This window comes from Macrobrachium rosenbergii, chromosome 40 (genome assembly GCF_040412425.1).
Source record: "Macrobrachium rosenbergii isolate ZJJX-2024 chromosome 40, ASM4041242v1, whole genome shotgun sequence".
Lineage (NCBI taxonomy): Eukaryota > Metazoa > Arthropoda > Malacostraca > Decapoda > Palaemonidae > Macrobrachium > Macrobrachium rosenbergii.
Window position 1 is genome coordinate 31,944,106 of NC_089780.1, and position 23,342 is coordinate 31,967,447.

Here is a 23,342-nt window from a genome sequence, read left to right on the forward strand (position 1 = left end):
AGGGCACAGCGGACCGCCGAAGGGCGGCCCATCTGCAGTAAGGTCGCGCGTCTCCCTCCTCCACCTGTACCTCATCATGTCGAGAGGAAAAAATGCAAGACTCTTCAATGGAGGAGGAGAAAACAAGAATAGAAACAGAAGAGTCAGGATTACAGTGAGTATTCTGCATTGATTTTATATTTAATTTTATATTACAAGTTTTTATATATCTGTATTTATTGGTGTTTTGTATATTATTTCATTTTATGCAAAAAAAAGTTTTCACCTGCATCCCTTTAGTTATGTATTAAGTACCAAAATAAAATTATATATATATATATATATATATATATATATATATATATATATATATATAATATATATATATATATATATATATATATATATATATATATATATATATATATATATATATATATATATATATATATATATATATATATGTGTGTGTGTGTGTGTGTGTATGTAATATATATATATATATATATATATATATATATATATATATATATATATATATATATATATATATATATGTATATGTATATGTATATGTATATGTATATACATATATACATATATACATATACTGTACATATATACATATATACATATACATATTTACATATATACATATATAGACATATATACATATATATACATATACATATATATACATATATATATATATATATATATATATATATATATATATATATATATATATACTTTTTTTGGGGGTATTTTTGGTAAGCAAAAATCTTACATTCTAGCGATATTCAATCATTTACCTTCATTTTGCAACAAATGGGAAGTCTCTACCACAATATTTCAATTTATGGTGAATTTTTGAAAAAAATTTTTCCTTACCTCCGTGCGCACTAACTCTGCTGAAAATCTCGGAAATTCTTTAGTCACTTTGTCTGAATTTTTGCACAGTTTTATATTAGGCGTTACATAAAGTTTTATACATGAAAATGTGCACAATTTCATGTAGAATACAACAAAAAATAACTCATGGTTGTAGCTTTTATCAATTTTGAAATATTTTCATATAAATCACAATAAGTGCCAAAATTCAACCTTCAGTCAAATTTGACTCGACCGAAATGGTCGAAAAATGCAATTGTAAGCTAAAACTCTTACATTCTAGTAATATTCAATCATTTACCTTCATTTTGCAACAAACGGGAAGTCTCTAGCACAATATTTTGATTTATGGTGAATTTTTAAAAAAAAACTTTCCCCTTACCTCCGCACGCACTAACTCTGCTGAAAATCTCAGAATTTCTTTAGTCACTTTGTCGTAATTTTTGCACTGTTTTCTGAGCCGACGAGAGATCCCACTGCCTTCCCTGTGGAAGGAGGCAGTCCCTTGGAAGTCTCGGTGCTAGACTTCTTTGTGGGGGGAGAGGCAGACTACTTCTTCAGCCGCGAAGCCTCGGAAGGAGAAGAAGAAGAGGCAGCAGACGAAGACGGTGATGAAGATGATGACACCTTCCTAGACCTCCTCTTCTTCTTCTTCGCCATCTTCTTCAGGATCGCAGTCAAGTCCCCAAACCAAGCAGGCGCAGCCGATGAATCAGGAGCAGTCGGAGGGGCTGCAGCCGTAAGCGCATCCTGGGTAGAGAACGTGGTGCTCAGGCCAGCACTTACCTGGGCGGGAGCAACCATGTGGCAGCCAGGAATGTAAGGAGGCAGGGCCAGGAATGCAGGCAAAGGTGGTGCACGGGCAGCCAGGCAGGGCCGGGAATGCAGGCAAAGGTGGTGCACGGGCAGCCAGGCAGGGCCATGCCAGGGTGGAAGGTATGGGGAGAGAAACAGACGAAGTGCAGGGCTTGAGAGAGAAGCGAGGAGCCGGAACCATTGTCGTGATCGGGCCAGGGTCAGCAACTGGGGCAGGGACAGTCACGTAAGGCAGAGTAGAAGTCACCATGAAGGAGGGGCCCGGTCGTGAGAACGGAGCCAGGAACCCAGGAGGCAGTGGTACTGCGTGGTGTACGGCAGGGGCAGCCGAGACCTGGGTATCCAAGTGCGAAGCCACCGACAAGGGGAGCTTGGCAGAACCTGACATGGTGACCGAGGTGGTGGTGAGAGTCGCTGTGGTGTGAGTTGTCACTGCAGCGATGGACAGATGTGACACCATACCCTCCAGTGACGGAACGCCAGGTAGGCCCAGGTGTAGCCAGGTTGATGATAAGTCTGATGCCTGGCTATCCAACCCAAAAACCTTAAGCAAAAGACGGGTTAGGTTGGGAAGCCTCCACTCACTCTGGAGGAAAAAATTCCCCTCCAGAACGAGAAGAGACCCCTGAGAGGATGTCCCGGTCCACCTCTCATCCACACCCTTCCACACCCAATGAAACAAATGAGGAAGGGGAGGGGGAGTCCTCACCCGAGGGAGAGGGAGCAAGCAGGGGAAGCTCGCCAGGAGGGAGAAACAAACCCGACACATTAGCCACCACTGGAGTCGTCGGGGGCGTATTACCCTCAAACGATTCCTTGGCAAGCTTACGATGGTAGCGTCTCCTCCCCTCGAACTTCCTCCATTGCTCGGGGGACCAGGAGCAACACTCACTACAAGGAGCATCGTGCGAACACACACGCCCCCTGCAAGATGGGCAGAGAGCGTGTGGGTCCACGTCGACGCTAGATCTAAATGAGTTACATTTCTTGCCCCCGGGGACACACGCGCTAGGGATAGGAAGGCTTAGAAGGCTTGTCCACATTCATAATTATAAGAAAAAACAAAGATTTTCCCAACAAAAAAGGAGAAAAGAGGGCAGTCAGGCAGAGAGCGAAGAAACAATGTCCGCATTCTATGACGGCCGAAAGCAAATTGGAATGTTTACATCCGGGCAGGCGGTACTCCTGCCTCCCGGACAGTAGTTAACTGCCTAACCACCTTGTTTGAAGTTTCACCGGCCGTTTCCAACCTACGCCTGAAAGTAATCCCTAATGTAAAGGACCGAGGGTTTGTATATTGTGTCGGAACAATCACTATTTTAGGAAGATGAAATGGGGTTAAGTCATGGCTGATGAAACAAACCATTATCATGGACATTGTGTTGCTGGTTGACCACCAGATTCTGATAGATGCTCAAGAAAAAATATCAGTCATCAAAATCATTAATTTTTACAGAAAACAGAAGGCTTGCAGTTTCCATTCAATATCCACCAACAAAAGTAGATTTTTTTTTCACCAGAAAGTGAGAAAATAAAAGAATCTTCAGACAAAAATAGCAAATAACAACAAAGGAAAGAGGAAAATCCCCTATAAGCCATGGCCAAAGGAAATTTTGCTTTTTATATTCTCTATTTGGACTAAAACTTTGATCACACAAAATCATACATAACACTTACTTTTCTCCGACAATCAGTGAGACCTTCCCTTAATTGTGCATTGCTGGGGTCATGCCGAAGACCTGTTTCATAGGCTGCCACTGCTTCTGGGTATCTACCCAAGTATGCCAAAGCAGCACCTTTCCTGGAATAACCCTGAAACATTCAACTAACATTAGTGTTGAAATCTAAGGTTAACTACTTCAAAACATCTAAATTTAAAATGTTGCTAGAGCAATTTTTTCTTAAAATGGTATTTTCATAATAAAATTAAGTTTCATAAATACTTACCAAGTAATTACATATATATACTTTCCACTGGTGCAGCAGTTACCAATTTTAAGTTCGCGGTAGTGATTCGTTTGTTTAATGTAGGTAACTACCCCGCCTTCTATCGGGGAACAATGGGTACAATATCACACTGATCATCACTACTTTTATGCTTAATGTCCACCACAGGGGAGGAGGGAGGGCTCTGATCTTGTAATTACTTGGTAAGTACTGTATATATAAAACAATTTTATTACAAAAATACCATTTTCATATATGTAATTTACCAAGTAATTACATAACTGAATCCCACATTGATAGGTGGTGGGATAAATGGACATGCTCTGTTCCAAAAACAATCAGATAAGAGGATGAATTTGCAACATAAAAATTTGTTAGCATTGATAAAATCCTTGTTGTAACTTTACTTGGTAAGAGAGGTAGATGATTACTGCCTTGGTCTGCGCTCATCTTGACCTGTAGCGACTTAGTGGAATGGCTGTGATAAGTCCCTACTTTTGAAAGGGCCTTAAGAGTGGAGGAGACTTCCAAACACCCATAAAGCAAAACAGAAAAACTGCCCTTGCCATGGGCGCAGTACCAAAAAACAATAGACCATTAAAACACAGTTACCAGCACCAACAACAATAAAGATTAAAACCTATCATACCACTACCACAGACTGGTGGGCACTCCAGGTATAAGTACCCCTGGCTCTCCCCAAAAAAACTCGACACCCAAAATTTCAAGGCGAAGGAATCATGGATAGGAAGGGTTGCTTCCAGTGCTTCCTCTCCCAATGCCAAGCCAGCCACCGATAATGGACTGGAGGTACTGCAATTTTCTTATGTTGTTTCAGCTTCTTTAAGATAGTGTGAGGCAAAAATGGAATTGCATTTCCAGTATGTCGACTGGAGGATAGTCAAGGGCAACATACTATGTACGAAGTGGCAACAGCTCTAATATCATGCACTTTCACCTTAAAGGAAGGTAGGGCATCTTCTATTTGAGAGTGTGTCTCAATGATCAGACTTCTAAGAAAAAATGACAGAGCATTCTTAGATAACAGTTTGGTAGGGTTCTTGACCGAACACCAGAGGTTACTGGCAGGGCCTCCAATTCTCTCAGTCCTGTCTAAATAATACCTCAGTGCCCTCACTGGGCAAAGAACCCTTTCCTCCTCCTCTGGTCCCAAATTGTCCAAGAAGTTTTTAATAGAGAATGAGAGTGGCCAGGGATTAGACGGAGACTTGTTCTTAGCTAGGAAGCCAAGTACGAAGGTGCATACAGCATCTCCCTTCGAGAAACTGATGCACTTGTCTATAGCCTGCAACTCACTCTTTTGCTGGTTGCCAAGGCTACATGAAAAAGTGTCTTCTTAGTTAAATTCTTGAATGAAATCGTATGGAGAGGCTTGAAAGCAGGAACCGGTTAAGTACAACATCCAGGTTAAATGACACGGAGTTGTCCTTCACCTGTTTAGAAGTCTCGAAAGATTCAGATCTGTTAGGTCTTCATTGGAGGCCAAGTCTACTCCTCTATGCTTGAAGACTGATCCCAGCATAGCTCTATAGCCCTTAATAGTAGATGGAGAGAGTCCTTTGGAAGTCCTGAGATAGAGAAGAAAGTCCACTATTTGGCTTACAGTGGTTTTAGCAGATGAGATGTTATTGCTGCTGCACCACCTGCGGAAGATAGCCCACTTGGCTTGGTAGACTCGGCTCGTAGATTTATGTCTACATGTAGAAATAACTTCCACAGCATGCTTTGAGAAGCACTTCACTCTGACGAGTCTCCAGATAATCTGAACCCTGTCAGAGTTAGAGCAGATAGTCCTTGACGGAACTTCCAAAGATAGGGCTGTTTGAGAAGATGTGGACCTTGAGGCAGTAACCTTGGGAAGTCCACAAGAAGCTTGAGAAGGTAAGGGAACCATTCTTTGAGAGGCTAAAAGGGCGCTATCAGGGTTATCGATACTCATCACATTGAATGGGGAAAGGCATAGAGGTCCAGGTTCAACCAGTCTATCAGCATAGTGTCTGTCGCCCACGCCTGAGGATCCAGGACTGGCGAACAAAATAGAGGAAGACAGTAATTCTTCGATATGGTGAACAGGTCCACTGTTGGCCGGCCCCACAACTTCCAGAGGCTGTCGCAGACACTTAAGTGCAAGGTCCACTCTGTCGAAAGGACCTGACCCCGTCAACTTAATCCATCTGCCAAGACACTCATCTTTCCGTGGACGAATCTGGTGATAAGTATGACCTGATTCTGGTCTGCCCAAATTAACAGCTCCTTTGCTGTCTGACAAAGGAAGAACGAGCGGGTTCCACCAATTCTTGATATAGGAGAGAGCCATGGTGTTGTCGGAATGTACCACCACAGTTCTGTTTGCTACTGCTTTCACAAAATGCTTCCGGCCGAGGTGAATGGCAGATAACTCCTTGGTGTTTATAGTATATGCAGCTTCCTTTGATCCAGAGACCAAAGGCCAGAAGCTTCCCGAGTGTCCAGAATAGCTCCCCAACCCTGGTTTGAGGCATCTGCATAGAAAGAGAGGTTGGGGCTCAGAAGTAGTAGAGACTTTCCCTCTGAAAGTCTCTCCCTGGACATCCACCACCGGAGATCCTCCTCCTTTATCTCATTTGCAACTGGGAATGTCACTGTGTCTGGTTGCTGTCTTCTGTTCCAGCTTGCATGTAGGAAGAACTGAAGGGGCCTCATATGAAGTCTTCCTACACAAACTGTTCTATGGATGAGAGGATTCCCAGTAGACTTACCCATCGATTCGCTGAGCAAACTGTGTGGTAGGCTAAGTTTGGATTTGTATGATGAAAGATGGTTTGTGTGTATTGAATGTTTCATTTTTGTTATGATTTTTTTTATTGAGTTTCTGTTATGAATGTCTGATTGCATGTTTTCATGTTGTTTTTTACCTTTTTATTTGCAGTTTGCCTGAGTGTGATAGGGTAGAGTAATTGGCTTCCCTTCACCTGAACCGGAAGAAGCTTTACCTGGGAATAGGACATGGACATTTGCAAATATGAAAGCAGTCGAACAGTTGGTGAGACCGAGCCATTTTCAGGTTCCACAGAGTGAAAGTTATTATGTCAGTTATTTACGACAGTGACTGTCCTAAATCGGATTGGGGATTATAGAAAGTGCTTAAATCTGTAGGCTGATTTTATTGTGAATGAGATCTCAGATTCTTGTTTGAAAGGAGAGAAGGGCTTTTGTGTAGAAAAAGACTGCATGAAGAAATTCCAAAGTAATTTCTGCCCTAAGCTTGGATAGCTGAAATAAACTCCGTAGTGATACCCAAAATTTTGTTGACTTTTGTGGTTATCTTGGATTATTCTAAGTTGAAGTGCTGAGATAGATAAGGAACTTGAATCTGATATATGCCAGAGTTGGATTATTTGTTGATAATATTTTGACTATTGATAACATTAACCCTTTAACGCCGACTGGACGTATTTTACATCAACAAAAGTTGTCTGTCGGGTGCCAAGTGGACGTAAAATACGTCGACTACAAAAAGTTTTTTTAAATATTCGCGGAAAAATACTTATAGGCCTCGTTTGCAAAAAATCTTGTCATTTTGCCTTGACGGATGCTGGGAGTTCACGGATCACGCTGTTGCTTTGTTTACAAGCGTGACCTAGCTGCGCATGAGCGAATTTCTTTCTTATCCCAAAAGAAAGCATCAGCTAACTCTGCTGAAAATCTCAGAAATTCTTTAGTCACTTTATCATAATTTTTGCACCGTTTTCTATTAGTCTTTACATAAAGTTTTATATATGAAAATGTGTGCAATTTCATGTAGAATACAAAAAATAACTCATGGTTATTGTTTTTATCAATTTTGACATATTTTCATATAAATCACGGTAAGTGCCAAAATTTCAACCTTCAGTCAAATTTGACTCGACCGAAATGGTCGAAAAATGCAATTGTATGCTAAAACTCTTACATTCTAGTAATATCCAATCATTTACCTTCACTTTGCAACAAACAAGAAGTCTCTAGCACAATATTTCCATTTATGGTGAATTTTTTAAAAAACCTTTTCCTTACATCGGCGCTAACTCTGCTGAAAATCTTAGAAATTCTTTAGTCACATTGACGTAACTTTTGCACCGTTTTCTATTAGCCTTTACATAAAGTTTTATATATGAAAATGTGCGCAATTTCATGTAGAATACAACAAAATATAACTCATGGTTGTTGCTTTTATCAATTTTGACATATTTTCATATAAATCACAATAAGTGCCAAAATTTCAACCTTCAGTCAACTTTGATTCGACCGAAATGGTCAATAAATTCAATTGTATGCTAAAACTCTTATAATCTAGTAATATTCAACCATTTACCTTCATTTTGCAACAAACAAAAAGTCTCTAGCACAATATTTCCATTTATGGAGAATTTTTGAAAAAAACTTTTTCCCTACGTCCGCACTAACTCTGCTGAAAATCTCTGAAATTCTTTAGTCACTTTGTCTCATAATTTTTGCACTGTTTTGTATTAGCCATTACATGAAGTTTTTATATGAAAATGTGTGCAATTTCATGTAGAATACAACAAAAAAACTCATGGTTGTAGCTTTTATCAATTTTGACATTTTCATATAAATCAGAATAAGTGCCAAAATTTCAACCTTCGGTCAAATTTGACTCGACCGAAATGGTTGAAAAATGCAATTGTAAGCTAAAACACTTACATTCTAGTAATATTCAATCATTTACCTTCATTTTGCAACAAACGAGAAGTCTCTAGAACAATATTTCGATTTATGGTGAATTTTTAAAAAAACTTTTTCCTTACGTCCGCGCTAACTCTGCTGAAAATCTTGTAAGAGCCTGACACCGTCTCTTCCAAACACGTGTGTGTTCGTTGTCCATCGGAAAGGACAAGACAACAAGAGCATCTTGTTTTCTTTCTCTAAAGGAATGCGATTTCAACCATACAATATTTCCACCTGTTTCTCCCTAACCATTGCTGTCTTGATGTATGTACAATCACCACTACTTGCATAGCCATGCAAGCATTCTAATCATGTACCCATAATGTTCCAGCGAATCTTCTGTATCAAACTGTGTGTATGTTTCTGTTTGTGAAGACACCAAACGTCTCACCACTCCGATGGAAGACGTACACACGAACACATACGTGTTTGGAAGAGACGGCGTCTGGCTCTTACAATCTCAGAAATTCTAGATGCTCATATGGGCGCCCAAAAGAAGATCACTTCTTAGAAGTGTGCTTGTGAGCCAAGTGAGGAAGTTCAGTATATGAATGCTCAGAAGAAGGGCGAATGGTGCTATGTCACGTACTGCAACCCGGTTGCAGACTAGCGGAACGGTCTCTAGCACGCTTCGGAGAAAAGGGAGAGGCGTATCTATCATGACGTCTCTTCAAGGGATGAGATTCACCTGGGAGGCACCAAAAATGCCTCTTATTAGCACTAGGATCACTATTGGAGTCCGACGATAACTGGTGGGCGGTCACTGAGACGCCTTTCCAACCGCTGTCAGAATTACGAAGCACTGAGTCGGATGAGGGGGCAACTAACCGTGGGCAAACCCAGCTAACCTCCTTTGGACCTCTGGTTCATGGGAGTGTGACAGTGACCTTTGTCTGGGAGCATCAGCAGGACGGACAGCCACCTCCTCCACAGGCAATGACACTGACACTGACACTTGTTTAATACTCTGCACTTCGTCCATAAGGACTTCAAGTGATTCACCCAACTTAAACAGTATTAACTACGAGATCGAATTTACGATCGAACTTACTCTCGAGGCTGGCTAAGGTACCGGGATCGGAAGCACGGGAGCAGGAATAGAAGTTGATGGAGAATTATTAGGAGGACTAAGGATGGGGGATAAAGCTAGGGCAGGAGAAGGAATGTTACAGTCAATGAGTCGAGTGTTAGTGACAGGCTCTACACTTAGAGCTCTACTCTCTGTACTCTGAGCTCTACTTTCGGCTCTAACAGCCGCCTTCGTTTTCCTATCTCTATCTAACTTATCTAAATAAGACCTGAGAACTTTCCATTTCTTCTCATCCCATCCAACACATTCATCACAAGTGTGACCTATTGAACACTCTTGTCCTCTACATTTTGCACAGATCGTATTACTATCGTAGGTACTTGGGTCATTCAGGTCTTGCAACCCTCCCTACAATACCTAATACTTGATGAACTGGAATCAGATATTATGAATACACTGTAGATAAACCACTAGGCTAAGCTGAAAAGCTAACAAAATAATGGGTACTTCACCAAATACTTTGGAAAGGTGAAGTAAAAACCCTCAAATTCAACCACCAAACCATTCAATATTGACAATAAAGCCACCAAAAAAGTAGTAACAATCGCTGTTACGTTGTACCTATTGTTCCCCGATAGAGGGCCGGGTAGTTACCTACACTACAAGCAAAAGAAACGCTACCGCGAACTTCAAAACTTTTAACTGCCACACGAGTGGAAAATACAGCTATGTAATTTCTTGGTAAGTTACATATATGAAACTGACATTTACAAAAGCATGTTTAAAAATCAAACCACATTACAGTCACCAGCCTACTTACAAACATTCAGGAATATAAACAGACAAGGTTACAATTTAAGACTTTGGAGCACTCCCCTTTGCCACCTACAAGTTCAAATTTTGCTCTGTGCGCCTATTCTGCTCCTAAGAATTTTTAAAAGAACAGAAGAACACATGGAAGAAGAAGAACCTGTTCCTTTAACATCTTCCCTGATTATTCCAAGTATTTTCGTGATGAACTACCGTGTTCTTATAATTATGAGAATACTTGTTCATACTTGTACAAAATTCCCACTTATTTCTTTCTTCCCGATTTAACTTGTTCTTTAATAAATTCCCATTTTCTCTATTTCCTCTCCCCATAGGCAACATTTAGTATGTATTTTTGTCAACAGATGGTGGTATGTATGATTTACTTTGTGAATTTCCAATGTCAGACGCTGCTCCTGCAAAATCCTCTCGAGTTCATGACTTTCAAAGCATGGAAAAAATACTAAATGCTGAATGCTGCATAAATCTAAATTTTATTTTCTTTTTTTACCTTTCTGGCATTCAAAGTAATTCTTTAAAATATTGCATGATTTAAAAATACACTGAAAATCATATAATATCTGACTCCCAAGTTAACTCAGAAAAATAAACATCAACAAAAATTATGCACTACATATTAAAAACCAAATTATAAACTATCCAAGATATGAACAAACGGCCATCCGAAACATAACTCGTTCGTAAGTCAGGTAGTGACTGTATTGTTAAAACAGACTCAAATGAGTGAGAGAGAAATTTTAGTCTAGTATGAGACCACCTTCCAAGGTTGTACTTTTGTGACATTCACACTTCCAACTCCTTCATTTTTTTTTATATTTTTGACAGTCTACCACATTACAGTAAACCCCCCCTATTCGCGGGGGATGCGTACTGCACCCCTCCGCGAATAGCTATAATCCGTGAATACTTAAAACCCCTCTAAAAACACTTAGAACTGCCTATTTTGATAGTTTAAACACAAGAAAAACCTGCAAAAAATGCTTATACCTGAATATTTTAATAGTTGTATCAAAAAAGTGCATTTAGTCATGAAAATGATATGAAAATACAGTAATTAGTGAATATTTCTCAGTGAAAAATACTGTGAATGGGCCAACTTTCCGCGAATAATGGGTAGATACGCTCCACAGAGAAATCCGTGAATACGTGAGTCCGCAAATTGTGAGAACGCGAATGCGGGAGTTTACTGTACACTCACTTATACAAAATGTCTAACTTCTGTCACTCATTCCCTTCTACTACAGCCTGAAAGCCAGCTACATATTAGTCCTGATTTTCCTGTAGAGTCTTAATTCAAATGCTAGAGTTTGACAACAACCATTTAGGATATCTACTTTTTGGCATCTTCTGGAATGCCCATAGCCCTCCCAAATTCAATCCCTCCTTATTTCTATTTTATCATGACAGGTTAAGAAGCAGCAGACAGATACTGTGCTATGGAAATAGCCACAGGGTCTCCCTCAGACAAGGCCATCTAGACAGGTTCCTTATGAATTGTGCTAACATGAAGGGCATCAACCTATAGATCCCAGCTCACCTACGCAAATTGCCCACATGACCTGCTAAAAGCAGCAGATGAGCCCCAGCCTGAACTCTGGCCCAAATTGGTTCCAATGATCACTTAGTGTAAACCTTTCCCGAAATCACTTTTATAATCAAGTTATCTTGAAAACCTATCTCCTGATAATCCCTGTTTTCTCTTCATTCTCCATTTTGCTGGAATCAGGGTCATAAATTTAACACAGGACTTTACAGCAGTAGTTAGGGTGCTCACTTGTTGAGTTTACCTGGAACCCTAAGTAGAAAAGGGATTTTTCTTGGTTTTTTGACCGTGCCCCCTGAGTTAATCTTTAATAAATCAACTCCCCTTGTAAAATAGCCTTTTCAAGTTAATGACAATCTCTCTTGAAAGTTTATTCTGGATTCTAGAGTTGGTAACCAAATGTTCTTGTACTCTTTGAGATGATATATTTTACCAAGAAAGTTCTTCTCAAACAATTTTCATTGATAGTATTATGATGTCACGATGCGTATCAAGACAACTAATCTCAAAATTCAAAAATATACCTCACTTCAGCCAGATACCTGAACTCTCATAACATTAATTATTACGACTGAGTACTCTAAAGGTAACAGTGATCCCTTAAGAAAAAACTTATTTATCACTTGAAAAATCAAACTAAGTTTATCAGAATATGTGTGAGGTATCAAAAATTAAACTAGAAATATTCTAGAGTAAAAGGGCATCACTCCACCAAAACAACTCTAACTGTTTCCCTGGTCTTAATTCACTTTAGCAAAACTAAAAGAACAAAACATGTTTATCACTTTGCCTTATGCACACACAATCAATCCTATTCACTGGTGATCAATAAATGAAACACTGTTTTTCTAAAAATGTTAAATACAAAAATTTTATTTTTAAATTCAAAGTTTATAATTAGAATTCACAATCTGAAAAATTTATTATTACTTGAAAACAACACAACACTTAATTAGTTCTTGAATTAAATTATGAAACAAAACTGACTCTCAAAAACTTTATCAGGAATTTAAATTAATCAAGCAAAATTTAAACTGTCAAGAATTACTCAAGATTTGAAAAGAAAATCTTAATAAATGAAATATTAAATCAAATATGTATGTTAAATTACCAAGAAACATTTAAAATACTACATAAATAAATGTTACATCACAAACATAAAAAATATGTGAAAATATGAAGAGATTGCAAACAGAAAAACACACAAAAATACATATAAGATTTATCAATAACAATTTCACTCAGGCACAATTTCCTAACTTATGGTATTAATAAGTAAAATTCAAGTTACCTTACACAAAATTGTGAAAACCTCTGCTGCAGCTGCTTTACCACAAACCACACTTTTTACCAGGCAATGTTACAAATTAAATAACTTTACTAAATTCAGATCTCAAAAGTTAATACTAATACGTGACCACAAAACACTACGTTAAAAGTAATCTCTTTCTAAGAACGAGAGAGAGAGAGGGAACCAAACTAACTGGTCTCGGAAATCAGAATGAAACAGATTTTAGAATTCCAGTAACAAGTGAAACAATTACATGATGTCATTAAAGCATTTTGGGTGCGAGATACAAAAAAGTTCAAGAAGCAGGGAGGTGACGTCATTAAAGCATTTTGAGTGCGAGACACCACTGAGAAATTTCTAGAAGGAAAGTGACGTCATCCCAGTAAAACGCTTTGAATGCAATCTTACAAAACATGGTGTAACTGATCAAGACATGTATTCTTTCTCTCAAAGTGGCGTACGTGACTCGAACATTGCATGTAACAACATGAAATCACTCGTCTTGTCCTCGTATGGGACGAATCGGCATTTGTTATTCCAACCTGTCACCACGTTAACACGAAACAAAGCGTTCTCTCTTATCTCAACTGATGACAATTGAAATGAAACAAGTCTTTGCTGGACACACACGTGTTCATATACTACGCTTTTATCAAGAAATATATTATTCATTCTAAACTATGTTACTATTAAAATTGTATTATCAACTCTAAATTATGCTATTAAGTTATTTAATCATTAGTTCTTTTGAGACCTGATGCCAAACTAAATATGACACTTCAACAATCATCATCATTACACACAACAATTACACACAACATGATAAAAAAGTAAACGTCAAAATTATAGGATGATATATGTATTACAAGGCAACATCATGAAAATAGCAATTGCTTTAGTGGCATCAATAGTCCGTTTGCAGGAATCCTCATATCTTCTGAGTATCTTCTAATTCTGACATGTCAGTTATTGGTGAAAAATATGCAGACTTCTTTCTTCCCCTTTTTTTGTCATGTCAGTTATTGGTGAAAAATATGCTGACTTCTTTCTTCCCCTTTTTTTGTCATAAGTGCTTTATCTGTGGCATTTTCAAGTGGCTACCAACTAATATCAGGATTTAAAACCTGATATGGATATGTTTGATGAGTGATAGAGGGGACTCTCACATGTATGGATAAACATTGCTAGCTTAATCAATTATTTGTCCAGATCTCACCATATGATGAACCTAAAGTATATTAAAGTTAAAGATTGGTAATTCATACAGCACTTGTAACTTACCTTTCCCCAATCAGGTTTCAATTCGACTGTCTTATTTGCATCTGTGAGGGCATCTTCATACTTTTCAAGCTTTGCATATGCCGCAGAGCTAAAAAAAAATGAATATAAATTAATAAGTTAAATAACTTCCCAAATTCTTAGTGGTTCTTCAAATTTCCAAATTCTTCACTTCAATTACTAATCACTGAAACACAAAGTATTATACTGACAGCAGAAAATCACAATTTTTAAAAGTAAATTGTATTTTTCATAACTATACAAACCTGAGGTCCTTTACATTAGGAATTATTTATGGCAAAGCTGGACACGGCTGTTAAACTCTTGAACAAGGTGGTTAGGCAGTAACTACCGTCAGGTAGGCAGGAATACCCACCTGCCCAGATGTAAACATTCCAGTTTGCCTTTTGGCCCAGGTTTAGACTGAGGGGTGGCACGAGGTGGGCATAAAAAAGTAATACAGTATAAAGGACCTCAGGTTTGTATAGTTAGGAAAAATACAATTTACTTTCAAAAATTGTGATTTGTTCTGACACAATATATAAACCATCGGTCCTTTACAGTAGGAAGACTCACTGGCTGGAGGGCAGGAATCTGAGCGAGTCTCTTGAAGTGAGTGGAGTTCTGCACACCTGGGCTACTCCTCCTGGTCAAAAGAGCGAGGAGGAGTACTGTGCCTCTGACATACTGATCGGAGTGTAGGAACTGCAAGATCAAATGTCAGATACTGGACGAGTGAGAAAACGTAACTCATACGAAATAGGCTGGGAAGAATCTAAGAGTCAGAGGCACTACAGAAAACCCGAGATAGGGTTTTCCTTATTACTAGTCTCTTCTTCCTCTCTTTACTACAGGAAGGAGCGGAATTGCTTCTACGATTCTAAAAGAAAAAAAAAGAACGGATGCTCGATGTGCAGTCTTACCGCATCAGACACCAGATCCAGTAAGTGACGGTTCGAGTCTTATTCTCTTCCCGAAGGAGAAGTAGGAGGATAAGGAAGGAGGAGGAGAGGAGGCCAGGCCAGTCACTCTCGGTATCCTTCACACTTCCAGAACCAACACCTTAGGCGAGATGCCCTTAGTCCTCTTGAAGGAGCTGGGTAAGAAAACACAACTTGTTGAGCAGCCACCACAGGGCCAAGGAAAAAAAAAGGTTCCAAGGGCCTGTGGGCAAGACCTTAGGAAGAAGACAAGAGAGTGGTCTATGAGACCACATCTTGCTTCCAAACTGACAAACTTTTGGAATGCAAGGGATGGACCAAGCCATTGACTTCATGAGCTCTCAGGTGGAAAGTACTGGTGTCGTCGTCGCCAGCTGCCGAGTACCTCCTTCGATTGTGTCACGAAACCAGGAGAAACATGTGTCCTTAGACACTTCTTCCTTGTAAGAGATGGTACTAGCAAAAATGTTGACGACATCCAGGTTAGGAATGTCGAGCCTTTTGGGAAAGTAACACAGCTCCCTCATAGGACAAGGTAACGACTGATCTGGATCATCGATACAAAGTCCAAGGAGGAGGGGAACAAGAAGGACTCGAACCTGACAATACATGCCAATGGATTCGGAATCCAATTACGACATCCGAGGAGGAGTCGAGGTATTGATGCCCTTAACCTTTTCTTCCATCTTCTATGCTAAGGCTGGAGCAAGATGAGAGATGGTCCTAAGAGGGCACATCTCTATCCGATGACTCTCGTAAGGGCACATGCAGAGCACAGGACAGGAACCTTAAACGAGAGTCATGTGCCACCCAGGGAACAGTTCCCTGGGACAACAAGACCGAAGAAGCTTCTCATCTGCAGCTAAATCTCAACTAAGGAGAAAAAGTCTACTTCAGATAGCAGACTAGGTCGCAAGGGCCTACGTTCTTCACAACTGAAACGGAGAGAAACAACCCTCAGCGGAGAAGATGAGACTGTCCAGACTTGAAGAGCAACTCTGGCCCGAGAAGAAGTTCCGCCGTCAACGACACCAATCAGCAAAGATGGATCCAGTCCCTGGAACAGTGTTGCAGAGGACTTCAAGAGATATCCAACTATATCCGTTGACGTTCGGTGAGAAAGACTATGCTTGCAAGGAAAGCTGGAAGGTCTCCCACTCCTGAACACACAGGGATGTACTTCACCTGAAGAGCCACTTCTTGTGTAGCTACTACAGGAGGTTGGGTCAAGCAGAACTCTTCTCGATGCCTCGGAAGCAGAGCTATCAGGTCGGGTAACAGGTGAAGTCTTCCAGCATTTGTCTGTAACTCGGGGTGAGCAATGCTTGTGAACCCCTAGCAAAACAGACAAATACAGCAGGAAAAATGTAGATATTGATGTTTTCCAAAAAGACAGTATGCCTCACCATAGCAGCTCCTGGGTCTAGTACAAAGGAGTGAGAAAACTACCAACTTTGTTGTACTGGGAGGCAAACAAAAAGACAAAAGCGATTTCTCAGTTGAGCAGTCTCTTCGTGAATCTTCATGAAAAAAAGAGGGGGGAGCACGTTCTGTCCCTATCACTCAAATCTGAGGCAAGGCGCGCCTACCAATGTATCCCCATCGGGAATGTATCTGGCTAACTGAGCTATCGAGTGCACTACAGAGCACTTAGAGTACCTGCAAATGTCGACAGATGAAACAGAAGGAAAAAACGATTCCCTGTTCGTCCACGTATGCCACTACTGTGGTTTTGTTGTTCAACGAAACCACTGAGTGTCACAAACCTCATCCTGAATTCTTGGAATTCTCCACCATGGGGAAGCTTCTACAAGATGACAGGATACCAAGTCGATTAGCTCTAGCCAGGCTGGCATTTCCCAAATTGGGAGCACAGGAGAGGAAGCAGGAAGGAAGTTTGATGAAAAGAACTGCCGAGACCCAAGGGAAATGAATACTTCATACTTCTCCTGAAGGAATCCATTCCCAGGTCTCAGCAATGTCACTGCCAGCTCCAGAGACTCAATAAATATCATTTCATCCAGGTATCTGCAGTAGAACTTCTGCCTAGTCGATACTTCTTTCTCTCTTCCCTTCTACCCTCCTTCCTTATGGAAAAGAGGGTGGAAAGAGCAACAGTTATGCGCACTTTCCTAGAAGGGAAGAAAGAGCTGTGTGTTTCCGCAATCTTCTTCCAAAGCCTGGGACTTCTTGGGAGATGAGGAGGGCTGGCTTGAAGTTAAGGTTGAGCTGAAATGACTAAGACCCAAAGGTCTTGGCCACTGCCCAAAGGACAAGGCAGTGCCCTGGTACGAACCTTGATTACCACAGTATCAAGCAAATCTCTGAATGAGAAAGGCAGAACAAAGTAAAGGTTCGTTCTTCCTAAGGGTCGAGCCAACTCAGGACTTGCGAAATCATGGATCCAAATTAGGGCAAAGTCCTTCTTCTTAGCACCAGAATTGCCCACACATTGCTGTCTGGTATAGGAAGACTCACCCCCGGACAGGACCAGTCTCCAGAAGGCAGGGTTCTTTCCACGAATGGTCGTATCCGAGGAGAAAAAGCCTAAAAGTGAAGGATCGTGGATCCATCAGGAGACTGCCTTGAGGAAACCAGCAGGTGTCCTCCAAGATCATCCCCTCTCGTTGTGAAAGAGAATACCCTTCATGGCAAGGAGGAGCAGAGAGAGAAACCCAGTCAGGGTGAAGTAGAGTCAGAACAACCTACAGTTAGCAAGACCCCTCTGAGGCAATAAGAATTTATACTCTGTCAAGGCAGGGGAGGAGCTTGGTGTCTCAACCTGAATGAACTCCTTGTCCAAAGAAAAGTATTCATCTGGTCAAGAACGCTCTTGCAAGCACGGAGTGCGGCTGCCCCAAAACTCTTGGCCCCTTCGGGAACTAAGGGTTGCGAGTGATGAAAATTATTCATTGGGGGAGCTGAGGTCCTGTTCTGGGGATCCTCACGCTGACGAATCAGTGCAAAGTTCCCAGAGAAACGAAAGCGATCACAACTTGAAGATGGAGACCCTCGCTGCTTCTGAAGCGTGAAACTCCTGTACCTCTCTCCTTGGAGGGAGACCTTGACAGATCCCTAAAAACCCTCCTCAGCTACCTGGTTGTACTACAAGACAATCGGGGGACCGACACCCAAAGCATGCCAGGCAGCCGAACTCCGAAGAAAGACAAATTCATCGGAGCTCTTTCTGTTCGTCTCACGCCTCTTGGAACAACCTAGAGGAAAAGAAAACAGGTGAGGAGAAAGAGTACCCCTACCTGTCCTGCCAGTACAGTAAACCCCTGTATTCGTGGGGGATGCGTTCCAGACACCCACCAAGAATAGCTACAATCCGTGAATACTTAGAATCCCCCTTAAAAATGCTTACAACTGTCTACCATGAAAGGTCAAACACCAAAGTATGCCTAAAAATACCAGCCTACATCAAATATACATTCAACTATTACCTTGTTACTGTATTAATCTTTGAAATGATATAATTATTAATATTAAGATTACTACATAAGTAAATCATACGGGAACTCACCAGTGATGAATGTTGATTAAAGATGCTTCGGGAGGCACTTCTTCAGTTGATTTGGGAGGCACTACTTCAGGTGATTGGGGAGGCACTTCTTCAGGGAATTTGAGAGGCACTACTTCGGGTGATTTGGGAGGCTTTGGAGGGGCCTTCTTCATCCGTTTGATGAACATGGTGATAGACAGCTGCTGTCGCTGCTTCTTCAGGTGGTGAGGGCTTGATTATAGGGCTCCAATGCTAAATCAGGATGTCTGAAAACTTTAAGGAGCATTCCATATAAGGATCCCATGTTGAAACATACTACTGCATATCCTTGATCATTCTCTTAATGGGGGACAGACGTTCCAAAGTCAGGCTGCCCTTCTCTTCCTCCTGCTCCTCCCCTGAGCCTGGCGTATCTTCTTCCTCACTGGCAGACTTCATCAGGTATCCCACATCCTGGTCCGTCAGGGGGTCAGAGTGAGCATCAATGAGGGTGCCGATTTCATTCTCGGTGATGTCCTCGAAGCCTTCTCCACCCAGAATCCTCATCAACTGGACAACTTCATGAATGGCCGAATGTTGAATTTCTTCAGGAGAGAAGCCCCTGTAATCATGAACACACTCTGGCCACAACTTGTTCCAGCATGCGTTCAGGGTCTCCTTCTTCATGTCATTCAGTGATCGGTTGATGATGGTCAAACATGCGGCAATCGTGAATTTAAGCCAGTAGTCTTTTAGTGTAAATTCACTGTCATTGTCCATTGCATTCACAAGGTGCTGGAGGGAGTTCCCAGTATAGAGTGCCTTGAAGGTACGGATCGCGCCCTTGTCCATAGGCTGGAGGAGAGAGGTGGTGTTGGGAGGGAGGAACTCAAGCTGGACTCCCATGTAATAAAGATCGAGAGGTGGCCATCAGCATTATTCATAATCAGCAACACCTTGAACTCCATGGCCAAGTCATTCACGCATTGCCTAACTTGAGGGATGAAGCTCTGATGGAACCAGTACTCTGTGAGGACTTTGGTGATCCAGGCCTTAGGGTTATGCATCCAGAACACAGGAAGCAACGCCTTGTTCTTATTCTTGAGGGCCCTGGGGTTTGCAGCCTTGTAAATGAGGCCTGGTTTAAGCATGAAACCAGCTGCATTCCCACACATGATGAGGGTAACCCTATCCTTCTGGGCCTTGAATCCTGAGGCTTTAGCTTTGTCCTTCATGAGGTATGTCCGGGAAGGCATCTTCTTCCAGAACTGAACGGTAGCCCTTCTCCTCGATGATTTTCTTGAAGGTCTCCGGATATTTCACGGCTGCTTCAATGTCTGCAGAAGCTGATTCCCCATGCAAAGTAATAGGCTTTAGGTGGAACCGCTTTTGAAATTGGTGGAACCACCCCTTGCTGGCCTGGAAACCTTGAGGCGCTGATGATGGTCCTGCTTGGGGCTCTTCCCCCTCTCTTCTGCTTCTGTAGGCGCTGGTTCATCGAAGCCTAAGAATTCTAATTCCCGTTCTTCAATGCCTTCCTCTGCCTGTACCACGTCATCACCTTCCACAGCAGTTGATAATTGCTGGTAAGAGTTGTCGCGCTTTCTCGCGAATGATGTTGGAGTCAAGGGGCATGTTCTTCTTCCGGCAGTCCTTTATCCAGAATGCCAAAGCAGATTCCATCTTCACGATTGTTTTATCCTGCACTGTCGCAACTGTCTTTGCACTGCTGAAGTAGCTCATACTCACAGACTTTCGTATCTCCGCCTCTTTCTTCTTTATTTATCTCACTGTGCTCTCGTTAACATTAAAATGGCGGCGCCCTCCTTTAACATGTCAAGAAGTTTCACCTTCTCCTCGAGTTTCATAACAGTCTTCTTTCTTTTACACTCTTTGCCAGAAGTCCTAGAAGGAGCAGGACATTTTTTAGGAGGCATTTTAGGGCTGAATACCGCTGATGCACAAAGATTAAGAAACCAAACACAAAGTTGCGCGATGTCACATGGTAAGAAGATGCTGCAAACTATGCATGAACTGAGAAGAATGCCGTGGATGCGGTCTCCCAGAATTCCATGTTTTTCGTTTGGTTGTGAATGTTCAGCCAATGAGCACCAAAATGAACAGCCAATGAGCACCAAGGAAAATGAATGGCGCTTCTGGACTGGCTGCTTTGCAGATGACAGCCAATAGTGCGTAAATATCACTGGTCCTGGGTACACATTCCAGCATCTCGATATTTTTATATTTAAGCCCTTTTCCCGCAGAGGTGCTTGGGTGAGCATTTTTATGAAAAACAAGTATATATTATTGAAATTTTGCTGTGTTTATACTGATATATTACAGTACTGTAATATTTGAAAATTAAAATAAATCGTCATGAATATATAATTTGAATAGAGTTATGTCCCTGTTGTGCTGAAAATGTCATTCTTGGGGGACGTCATAAAATTACTCATTTGAGATGTAAACACACGTACCCTGCTATTCCTGTTGTCTTACATATTTTAGATATGCTCCACGTACTACCTGTAGTACTACCTATCATCCTAAAACACTTTTTGTATGTAATATTTTAAAATCATCCTACAACAAAACACTTAATAAAATGTACAGTACTGTACACATTATCGAATCAATGTTAATGTTAGTATATATACATAATAAAATAACAGTAGTACCATGCATATACCGACCAGAAGGCAAATTATCGGCAAATGACCCAATATAACTCGTTTCATTGCTCTCTCTCGTTTGTGTGTTTTGCGTGTACAGTACTATGGACTAAGAATATTTTTAGAAATCGTGCATTAACACTTTCATACCCAATTGACGTAGTGGTACATAAAATTACCCTACACCCCTTCCTACCCAACTGACGTACCACAACATAAATTTATGCTTTTAATTTTTTTACATAATGTTAGGAGTAAATTTTTTTTATTTTCGGACAAGTAGTGGTTTCCATAGGCTAAATCATACCTTGAACCGTGTAACTCAGGTATCAATACACCAGCCAAGTAGTTCCTGTACTGCGCATGCTCAAATCCCTGGCGTAGTAAAATTCTCACAATGAAATCAGCTGATCCCACCCACACTTCTCTCTCAGTGACCACGCGTGCGAGCTGCGGTAGACGTGTGTTTGTTTACATACAGTGACGTCACTAGAGAACAATTTCCGATATGCATTCGCGAAGTTTTTACAGTAAAAGTAGCGCAAAACGGGTTAGTGCATCCCATAAGAGACGTTTAGATTTTAGGCAGGGCTCTGAATCTCCAAAAGATGCGAAGATAAGGAGGCTGCTAATGGATTACGACTTTTCTTGGAAGGCTCGTAGGATTAATCTTACCCCAACCAAGCAAGCCATGGAACTGCTTCGTCTGGAGTGGGAGGAAGATGATTCCGATGTTGAAGTGCTTGATGCTGATGCTGATGAAATGATGGAGGGGAGTGATGTTGATGAGGTAATGGCTCCAGGAGTTGTAGCATTAGAAAATGTGTTACAGGTACACAAAGAAGAGTTCAGAGAGCCGCTATTAGTGTTGGTGAAGTACCTTAAGTGGCGTAAGCATCAGGGGAGAGGCAAGAGGAGAAGAAAAAAAGTATTAAGTTGGAGAGAGATGCTGCTGGTATTTCTGTTGTTGGGGGTTCTGTTGGTGAAGCTGGTGTTGTTAGGGGTTCTGTTGGTACTTCTACCGGTATGCTTGTTCGAGGTGGTGCAACAGGTGGTGGAAGTATAGCGAGTAAAGGTAAGGGTAAGGGTAAGAAGGGCATATATGCCAAGAAAAAGACAAAAGGTAAGTTTGTGAGAGGGCCTGCTGGTGTTGGTGTTTTGGGGGGAGATGCTGGAGGTGTTGGAGATGCTGTGAGTAGTGTTGGAGGAGGAGATGGTGATGCTGGAGGTGGTGGGGATGCTGGGAGTAGTGTTGGAGGAGATGGTGATGCTGGGCATGCTGGAGATGCTGATGGAGGAGATGGTGATGCTGGGGATGGTGATGCTGGGGGTGTTGGAGATGCTGTGAGTACTGTTGGGGGAGGAGATGGTGATGCTGGAGGTGTTGGGGATGCTGGGAGTAGTGTTGGAGGAGATGGTGATGTTGGAGATGCTGGGAGCAGTGTTGGGGGAGGAGATGGTGATGCTGGGAGTGTTGGTGATGATGGTGTTGTAGTGATAAATCTTGAGGGTTCTGCTGTGTCTGTTGTATATCCTGGAGGTGCAAAGGAAGGTGTTGCTGATCCTGGGAGGCATTCACTTGATTCTGAGGGATTTCTTGAAGGCAGTGATGCTGGGAGGGGTGTTAGTGATGATGAGGGAGGCTTTGAGGGATTTTATGGTGCCCCTAGTGATGCTGGGAGTGATTAGGCCTTGGGTTCTGATGATGCCTCAGGGGTTCAAAGAGGCCGTAGGCATGCCAGGAGTAGTAGTAGTAGTAGTGAAAGCAGTGGTTCTGATGTTGAGGCAGAGGGTGCTGGCGGTGGTGTAGATGTAGGTGGTCACGTCATGCCCGAGGTGAGCGTTCCCGAAGGAGGAGGAGGTCTGGATCTTTGTGGATGAGCAGCCGTGACAGGCAACCAACCCATGATG

At 41.5% G+C, this 23,342-nt stretch overlaps 1 protein-coding gene across 1 annotated transcript in view; it reads right to left on the bottom strand.

Annotated features, from left to right (window-relative positions):
* LOC136826316 (stress-induced-phosphoprotein 1-like) overlaps positions 1-23,342 on the bottom strand; it is a 199,016-nt gene that overhangs the window by 126,495 nt on the left and 49,179 nt on the right. Inside the window, exons 3-4 of the mRNA XM_067083560.1 lie at positions 14,338-14,425; positions 3,364-3,498 (exon numbers count right to left, since the gene is read on the bottom strand). Of these exons, the coding sequence (XP_066939661.1) occupies positions 3,364-3,498; positions 14,338-14,425 (223 nt within the window). The remainder of the gene's footprint in view (positions 1-3,363; positions 3,499-14,337; positions 14,426-23,342) is intronic.